The sequence below is a fragment of the Austrofundulus limnaeus genome, unplaced genomic scaffold (assembly GCF_001266775.1).
Source record: "Austrofundulus limnaeus strain Quisiro unplaced genomic scaffold, Austrofundulus_limnaeus-1.0 Scaffold476, whole genome shotgun sequence".
Classification (NCBI taxonomy): Eukaryota; Metazoa; Chordata; class Actinopteri; order Cyprinodontiformes; family Rivulidae; genus Austrofundulus; species Austrofundulus limnaeus.
Window position 1 is genome coordinate 86,831 of NW_013952878.1, and position 10,000 is coordinate 96,830.

Sequence of the window (10,000 nt, forward strand, 5' to 3'; positions counted from 1 at the left end):
CCCCATATTAATATTAGCTGAAACACTGCAGTATGTCATAGTATTATAATCTTTTACGTTTCAAACATAAAATGTAAATTTACAAATGATTTGAAATATATTTTTATTTTGAATGAAGCAAAAATTATATATATGTATATATACACATATATATTCAGATTTCCACTTGGAATCATTGAGATGTGTTGTATAAATGTTGGATGAATGAGACACAGAATTTAAGAACACAGAACAATACAGCATGACATCAGGGCAAAATTGCAAAATCTTTTATTAGATTTTTGATTGCTGCTCAGCAGTCAGAATGTTGTCCAACATCTCCATCTACTAGAACTTATCCACAGTCAGGTCATGGAGGCAACAGATCCAGGAGAGAAGCCCAGACCTCCCACTCCCCAGCAACACTTTCCAGCTTGTCCCAGGCCCCGAGGTGTTCCCAGATCAGAGAGGATACATCCGGACCTCCAGAGAGTCCTGAGTCTTCCCCGTGGCCTCTAAAGGCATGCATCCAGGAGGCATCCTAATCAGATGAACCACCTCAACTGACTCCTTTCGATGTGGAGGAGCAGCAGTTCTACTCCAAGCTCCCCCAAATGATGAAGCTTCTAAGGCTGAGCCCAGCCACCCTATGAAGGAAGCTCATTTTGACTGACACCACAACTGACTGAAGCAACGCCCTCATTACTGAGGACGAGCCCCAATCCGTCGATCCATCTCCCGCTCCATCCTACCATCACTGCTGAACAAGACACCCAGATACTTAATGTCAATATCAATGTCAAATTTATTTGAATAGCACAATAACAACAAAAGCTGACCCAAGTGCTTCACAATTCAGTCAAGACTTCAAAATCCTCACTTAAACTCCTCCACTTGAGGCAGAGGCTCTCCCCCGACCCTGAGGGGGTATTCCACCCTTTTCCAGTTGAGAACCATGACCTCAGATTTAGAGGAACTGACTTTCATCCCAGCCGCTCCACACTCGACTGTGAACCGCCCCAGTGCACACTGAAGGTCTTGGTCTGAAGACACCAACAGAACCACATCATCTGCATACCGCAGAGATGAGAAGCCACACTGCTCCTCTTGAAACTGTTTGACGATCAAATAGAGCCTTCCTTCCAATACCTTGGAGTAAACTTTACTGGAGAGGGCGAGAAGTGGGATCCCACAATAGTTAGAACACATTCTCAGGTCCACCTTTTAAAAAATAGGAACCACCGCCCTGGTCTTGGAGTTGTCCCAGTCCTCCATGTGATGTTGAAGAGATGTGTCAACAATGACAGCCCCACAACATCCAGAGCCTTCAGAATCTCAGGGTGAATCTCCTCCCCCCATTGTGCTTTGCCACCAAGGAGCCCTTTGACTACCTCTGTGACCTCTGCCATGGTGATGGACCCGTCTTCCCCTGAGTATTCAGACTCTGCCTCCTCAAAGGTGAACATGGAGGGTGGATTCAGGAGATTTTTGAAGTGTTCCTTTAACCACCCAACAATATCCACAGTCCAGGTCAGCAGTTCCCCACCCAAACCAAGTACAGACTGGGAAAGGGAACACTTTCCTTTTCTGAGTCTCTGACTGCTTTTCCAGAACCTCATAGAGGTCCTTCTCCATGGTCCCCAGAATTCCTGCTCTTCTGGCCACCCTGTATCCGTTAGCTGCTTTAGGAGTATTCCAAGAAATCCAAATCCGGAAGGCCTCCTTCTTCAGTGTGACAGCCTCCATCACCGCTGGTGTCCACCAGCAAGTTGTTTAGTTGTCACCGTGACACGAACTGATGACCTACAGGCCACAGCCCCAGGAAGACGCATCTGCAATGTAGGACCTGAACATGGGCCATTTGGATTTCATGTCCCTGACCTTCCCCTGGACATGTGAAAAACTCTCCTGAAGATGATAGTTGAAGGTGGCTCCACCAGACTTTCCCAGTTCACCCTCACTATACGTTTGGGTTTACCTGGTCTGACCGGCAGCCTCCCCCCGCCACTGGATCCAGCTCACCACCAGGTGATCAGTTGACAGATCTTATCTTCACCTAATGGTCCAAAACATAAGGCCTCAGGTCAGATGACATGATTACAAAATATATCATTGACCTTTGCCCTAAATTAGCCTGGTACCAAGTACCCTTATGGACCACCCAGTGCTCAAACATGGTGGTTGTTTTGGACAAACCAAGCTTAGCACAGGTAAAATAACAGAACACCATTTGAGTTCAGATTTCTCCCAATCACCCCCTTCTAGATAACTCCATCATTGCCCATATGTGCACTGAAGTCAACCAGTAGAAGACGGGAGTCCCCAGATGGCATCCCTCCCAGAACACCATCCAAAGACTCCAAAAAGTTCAGGTAATCTGAACTGATGTTTGGTGCATAAGCACAAACAAGAATCAGAACCTTCTCTCCTGCATCACAAAGGTGCAGAGAGGCAACCCTCTCGTTCACCGGTGTGAACTCCAACACAGAAGCATAATGGGCTTGTTAGTATCCCCACACCAGCTAGACACATCTACCTGGGAACCTCTTTAGTAAAACAGAGTCCAGCTCCTCTCCAGGAGTTGGGTTCCAGAGCTCCAGTTGTGAGTAGAAGTGAGCCCAACTATATCTAGCTGGTAATGTTCAACCTAACACAAGCTCCGGCTCCTTACCCGCAACTGAGGTCACGTTCTACATCCCTGGAGTTAGTTTATGCCACTAGGAATCAACACAGCCAGGGACCGTCCCTGGCATGCATTGCACCCGACCATGATGATCCTCCCCCAGGTGGTGGGTCCACATGGGGGTGGCCTCCTGTGATCCTTTCAGGTTTGAAATTGCCAAGTCCAAGGAACCAAAGCTCGACCACCAGGGATTCGCCAGACAGCTCCCCCCCACCCCCACCACCCAGGCCTGGCTCCAGGCTGATGACCCAGACAACATAGCCCCAGGATCATGGAGCTACTCAAACTGTCCAGCAATTGTGCAATAATTAAAAAAATCTGGACCATATAAGTACAGGGTCTCTTCCTGTCCAAGAATCAGTTCATCTTCAGACATGAAGAAGTTCAGAAGCTGCTGGATGAGGGCTGTGCTCACCTGCTGAAGGCAGCAGCTGTCCAACTGAGACATGTGGGCTGTAATGTCCCTTTCTTATTTACAATTATTCACCGTTTACTTTTATAGATCACTCACAATTCATCTCACAACTTTAACATTTCTCACATGATGGATCAGTTTTGTCGGGGTCACCATGAGTGGGAATAAACATTTCCACGTGTCTTTGACCCTGGTCTCAGAAGACCTCCCTCAAAAGAGACATTTTATTTTCTTTAATCAAGATAATAAACAAAATAATAATGTTCTTTATATTTTTGATTTATATTTTCTTTTAACTAAAAATTATCATTTTATAAATCAGTTATAATGAAAGGAATGATAATCTATCTTGCATTGTACTTAAGAAAAAAAGAATATTGTTCCAATGTTTATTTGTTTTATGCAAATCCTTGTTTTAACTAACTATTATTTGACAGTTATGTGATTATGGGTTTTTATTTGTTTTTATTTAACTAAATTTATCACTTTGATTTAGTTCATTATGTTTCATTATGAAATATATATGGGTATTTGTGCTTGAATCATAGACAAATATCTTAAGTTTCATTTTGGTTTAAATAATTCACTTCTGTCTCATTAAAACCTAGCTTCTTGTCATTTAGTATTAATCCTGCTCAAGGTCTGAACTTGTTTTTATGCAGGTGCAGACGTTATTAGACTTACGGCAGTGCCCTAAACTAAACTTCACATTCTCCCTGTTGACTAAGCCAAACGTCGAGGTCACGTCCCTCTTAGAGTTTATCTTTCTGTAGAAACTCATCCTGGGACAGAGCTCTCGACAGACAGACACCATCTTCGTCCAACGAAGAGAAGCTGTTTCTCCCTCTTCAGGAAAATCAGCATTCGGCAATCAGATCTGACTCAAGCGCTGATCAGCAAATCTTTTGCCACAGGTTCACCATACCATTAATCATGACCAAAACAACCAGCTTTGAAACTACATTAAGTTTTGTTTTAAAACTTCTGATGAGAAGTCTTTTATTTTGAAGAGAAAACCGAATCGAAGTGACTCTTTCCTTCGGACGAAAGCAGATTTCGGAGATGTTGAAAAATCAAAGCACTGGAAGTTTAACTGGCAGTAAGGAACCTGACCAGAGTTTCGTGCTGACCTGGGTGAATACTTCCTAAACGCTTAACCTGACGGTGAAGACACCTCCAGGTAAAAAGAGCTGAATGTTTTGACCAGTGTACCGGCGTCCGGCTGACAGCGAGCGAGACACATTGTTCATTCTGGTTTTCTCACATATTGATAAGAAAACGTTAGGGCTAACATCCTCCTTTCCTTCTATCGCTTAAACTTAAACATTGCCAAGTTTCATGTACCTGCAAACATCTGGTTTATTAAGACCTTAAACCTGAAGTTCTGCTGTTTCTGTTAAAGTTGTCATATCGACAGTTAATTAGTGCGGACAAATACTGAGTGTTGTTGATGTTTTAACTCTCCACAAAATTTGATTATCCACAGTAAGTTGTATATTAGTGATTTATTTTGATTCTATTAATAAATGATCTTGTTTACGGCCAGATCAACTTGAATTCACTGATTAAAGTCTGACTTATTTGTGTGGTCTCATGTTTACACAGAGAGGAAGAAAACAGGCAACATTTTTGTGCAAAAAAATTGAGAAAATAAATATATGAAGAAACATTTATCCTTTTTTAATGGAAAATGTAGTTATTCTTTTGTTTTCATTGTAAAAACAGATCTAAATACAATAAAGAAGTGCTCATTTTTTAGCACTTTTAACTTTTGTTTGTTTTAATTTAAAATGGTTTACCGCCTGAACTGTTGCTCTGTTCCACTTCTCTTTGGTGATTGGCTAACGGCGAACATGCCTCATTCCCATTGGCTTCCTCCGGCTCATTGTGATTGGCCCATGGGTAAGCAGTAGCACACAGCTGTGCTGTGATTGGACTCAGCTGGCTGTCTGTCTCACAAAGTCCTGCCTCCAGCAGGTGTTGTTCCACCCCTAGCTGAAGCTCTGAGAAGAGAAGAGCACCTCTAGTGGAGAGACACTGAAACTACAGCAGAAACACCTCAGAAGGAAAATTAAAAGTGAAATTAGAAGTGAAATAAAAATATCATAACTTAAACTGAGCAACCATAACAAAAGATTACAAAGAAAATAAAGTCCAGCTGCAGATTTTTACTGAAAATTTCAGCAGATAAAGTTATAGTTTAACGATGCTTCATAGTGACGTGTGGTTCAGTAAAAAACAATTGCCTAATTAATATCTGCATGTCATTAGTATGTGGGAGAGTAAACAGAAAATAATTAAGGTCAGATATTGTTTTCCACCTGATTTTATTTATTTTTCACCTGATGGGAGGCTTTTTTTCAACGTGTTTTAGTGGGCTGATCATTATGAAACTTGACATTTACATAGAACTAGCTTCAATATGGGGAGGCACTAAGATCCAGATGTGGGCGTGGCAAATTGGCTCTCTAGCGCCCTCTAAACATCAGCACAACCTATGACTTAAACATACACAAATCCTCCTCAAATTTCAATTTCAAGTTTCTTAAGAGGCTGCACAAAATTTCTTAAAATGTTACTTTTGAATACGTCCATTTCTACTTGAACTTGTTGTTAATTGACCAAGCTGTGCAAAAATGTACATGATAGAAAGGCATCCAGTTCTGAATATGGCCATTTGCAAATGTTGTGAATTAGACACTGTGCTGACTAGTGGCAGTATAAAAATTCCTTGGATGGATATATGCGCAACAATATATATTAGTGTTTGAAAAAATCTCCAACACACACATTCTATCCTTTTATATGACGACATCATCTAATCTGCATATTGCAAATAATTGTGTTCTAGGCTGTAGAATAGTTGAATCAACGTTGAAGTGGAAAAAGTAAGTAAAAACACTTAAAATGTTTAGAACTGCAAAATAATTCAAATAATTGTATGAGTATAATCCTTAGATCCACATTACATAAATAAATTGTTGATGTTATAAAAACATGCTAAACTAGTTCATAAAAAATTTGTTACTTATTTCTTGTTGCTAAAAGACTCGTTACTTTTGCATTACAGTCACGTTTCAAACTAATTGTTTGACATTGTTTAACTAATAGAATATCTAATCTTTGCTACATCTCTCCACTCAGTTCAGTTTGGTTTCTGCAAACATTCAACTGAACTGATTTTTTTCTCCATGATCATCAAAAGTTTACTGGACCAGCGAGGTTGTGTAGGAGTTCTCTGTTTACAGTTAAAATGTGCTTTTGACACAACTGACCATGTTCTGTTCTCAAACAGTGTGTCGGTTTTTCAAACAGGGCTGTCAGCTGAATGAAATCACACCTGTAGTTCAATCAACTTTACCATAACTTAACTGTTCAGCTGGGGTACCCCAAGGCTATATATTAGAGCTTATTGTTTTTCATATACATCAAGTTTTACAGATCATCTGTAAATGACACTGATTTCCCCCATTTTGCAGGTAATTTTGCATCCATCCATCCATCCATCCATCCATCCATCCGTCAACCCAACCAACCAACCCATCCATTCATCCATTAATCAATCCATCCATCCATCCACCCATCCATCCATCAACCCAACCAACCAATCCATCCATCCATCCATCAACCCAACCAACCAACCCATCCATTTGTCCATTAATCAATCCATCCATCCATCTATCCATCCATCCATCCATCCATCCATCCATCAACCCAACCAACCAACCAACCAATCCATCCATGCATCCATCCATTCATCCATCCATCCATCCATCCATCCATCCATCCATCAACCCAACCAAACAACCAATCCATCCATCCATCCATCCATCCATCAACCCAACCAACCAACCCATCCATTTGTCCATTAATCAATCCATCCATCCATCCATCCATCCATGAATCCATCCATTCATCCACTGATCCATCCATCCATCCATCCATCAACCCAACCAACCAACCAATCCATCCATGCATCCATCCATCCATCCATCCATCCATCCATCCATCCATCCATCCATCCATCCATCCATCCATCCATCCGTCAACCCAAGAGCCTGTAGGACATTAAAAAAAACTGAATAACCATCTCCCAACCCGGTCTGCCACTAGAAGTAAATTCATCACCTCTACTCAACTTCTATCTCTGCTCCTCTGCGCTGTTTTCTCCACCCCATATTCTGTCTTTCCCCAAGGCCGACAGTGTGCTTGTCACACCCCCCACTCCCACCTACCCATGAACATTGTATCATGTTTAAAATACAGGTAAACATCCAAAGGGTTAACATGTTTTTAGTCTTTATGTTAATAATTTACCAAGTATGTGTTCAAGTGTTAAAGTACAGTTATATGCAGATTGTACTGAACTGAATTGTATTTTGACTGATTAAACTGAATCCATCAAAAACAAAGTCTGACTTGTGTTAAATATAGAATAAACAATATGATTTACATTACTCATCTGGCAGTTTCAAGTTATTCCAGATGCAGTATTTATGTCTTTATTTAGTATTATAGAAGGATAAATATTCACTCAGTCAGAAGCTTTAGCAGATTTAAGACACATTTTTCTCACTCAGATATTTAACCACATGTTTAGTTAAGATACGCTATATTGCCAAAAGTATTTGCTCACCCATCCAAACAACTGTGCACAGTGCACAAAGTGAGGTTTATTGGTTCTAAACTGGAACTAAATTTAACAAGAAATAATGATAAAGTAAAAATAAACTAAAAGATTTTCCTTTACCTGCAGTGACCTGTTTAAACTGAAAAAGTAACAATTAAGTACATTGAAGCTACACTATATTTCCAAAAGTATTGCCTCACCTGCCTTGACTCACATATGAGCTTCAGGTACATCCCATCCCTAATCCATGAGTTCACTCTGATGTTGGTCCACCCTGTGCAGCTAGAACAGCTTCAGCTCTTCTGAAGGCTGTCCACAAGCTTTAGGAGTGTTTATGGGGATTTTTGACCATTTTTCCAGAAAAGCACATTTGTGAGGTCACATGTTGGACAGAAGGCCTGGCTCTCAGTCTCTGCTCTAATTCATTAAAGGTGTTCTGTTGGGTTGAGTTCAGGACTCTTTGCAGTCCAGTCACGTTCATCCTCACCAGACTCTGACATCCATGTTGTAAACTGGTTTACTTCAATATAAACTATTTTTTTAATCTTTCCAATTGGAAAAGCTGCTGTGTGTTTGTGTCTTAACTCTTTCTTGACAGGCTTTTAGCAAAGTCACACACTCTCAGCTAGAATCGATTTAAAAAGCTTTTATAGTCTTCCCTGAATCAAGTCAGCATTCTGCATACAGACTTCTGCAGCTGCTCTGCCTTCTGCTTTCTGATGTTTCCCTACAAAACACGCAGCTTTTACTTTGCCCTGTCGGCCACAATTCACGTTAAAGACCGTTTTATTCTGAAAACCCTCTTCAGGCTGTCCTGATGGAAATCCTTTAGGTTCCTACTTTGCTGAGAGAAGCTTTGTCACAGTTTGATAAATAATTCAGCAATCAAAGCCCTGAGACGAGTGCACTTTGCATTAAAGCTGCTCAAAACACGAACAGCAAGTATCTGCTTTTATTGCATCTATTTAGAGTCTCAGAATAAATAAATAACTTCACTACAGGAACCAATCAGCTCACAGATGCATTTTCTAACAAACAAATTAAAATTTTCATTAAAAATCTAACAATCTAATTAAAACCCTTTGTAATGTAGGCAGGAATAATAATAGATTTAATTACTTAAGGTAGTAGTGTCCAAAATCAGTCCTCAAGGGCCGGTGTCCTGCATGTTTTAGAAGCTGCCCCAGGTCAACACAGCTGAACCCAAGTAGTGCCTAATTAGTACGCCTCCTCAGGATGCCATCAAGGTCTGCATAGGCCCACTAATCAGGCACTCCTCAGGTTCAGCTGTGTTGAACAAGGCTAGCTTCTAAAACATGCAGGACACCGGCCCTTTACGGGATCCCTGATCAGTTCTAACATTAGACTTTATTTGATAAACGTTTGTTTTAACTGTAAAATAAAGACTGTAAAAATACTGTGGGATGTTTAGTTTTGTAAATTTTTGAAAATATGTTTTAACAAGGATGGAGCCATTTTATTTCCACACAAAGCATTCTGGGTAAATGATGACGTGGATAGGTCCTCGGTGCGAGGCTGCTAGCGAGCTATATCCACCCTGAAGGTTAATCTTGGACAATATCTGATGATCGACTCTTTTAAATGAAACCAGAGAGCGTTGACAGAGAGGAGAAGGTAGAAATGACTCAGCCTGGAACTGAAAATATGGATGGAGGACAACAGAGCTGCTTCATGGAAGAAGAACCTCAGCTTAGCCTTCTAGCCTTCGCGCTAGCGCTGACGCTATTGCCTTATGTGTATTAGCTCAGCGCTAGCGTGACAAGCTACACTGAGGCCCTCCATCCATATTTTCAGTTCCAGGCTGAGTCATTTCTACCTTCTCCTCTCTGTCAACGCTCTCTGGTTTCATTTAAAAGAGTCGATCATCAGATGTTGTCCAAGATTAACCTTCAGGGTGGATATAGCTCGCTAGCAGCCTCGCACCGAGGACCTATCCACGTCATCATTTACCCAGAATGCTTTGTGTGTAAATAAAATGGCCCTGCCCGTGTAATATATTTTTAAAATTTAGTTTAGAAATTACAAAAACTAAACAGCCTACAGTATTTTTATAGTTAAAATAAATGTTTGTCAAATAAAGTCTAATGTTACAACTAATCTGGGATCCCTACTGACTTTGGACACCACTGCCTTAAGGAATACACATCACTTCCTGCTGTTCAAGGCAGAGTTTCAGACAGTTTCAGTTTGTGCTCAGAGTGTGTGTTGTGAATGACTCTCAGCTACCACCACACCAGGTTTCAGCTCAATCTGTCAAATTTACTGCAGAGCA

The 10,000-nt window shown here is 40.9% G+C and overlaps 1 protein-coding gene across 1 annotated transcript in view; it reads right to left on the reverse strand.

The window, feature by feature from the left end:
- ppp1r1c (protein phosphatase 1, regulatory (inhibitor) subunit 1C) overlaps nucleotides 1-5,080 on the reverse strand; it is a gene marked incomplete at its 5' end in the record, with an annotated part of 14,632 nt that extends 9,552 nt beyond the window's left edge. Inside the window, 1 exon segment of the mRNA XM_014025440.1 lies at nucleotides 4,877-5,080. Within this exon segment, the coding sequence (XP_013880894.1) occupies nucleotides 4,877-5,080 (204 nt within the window).
- Between the last annotated feature and the right edge of the window lie 4,920 nt (nucleotides 5,081-10,000).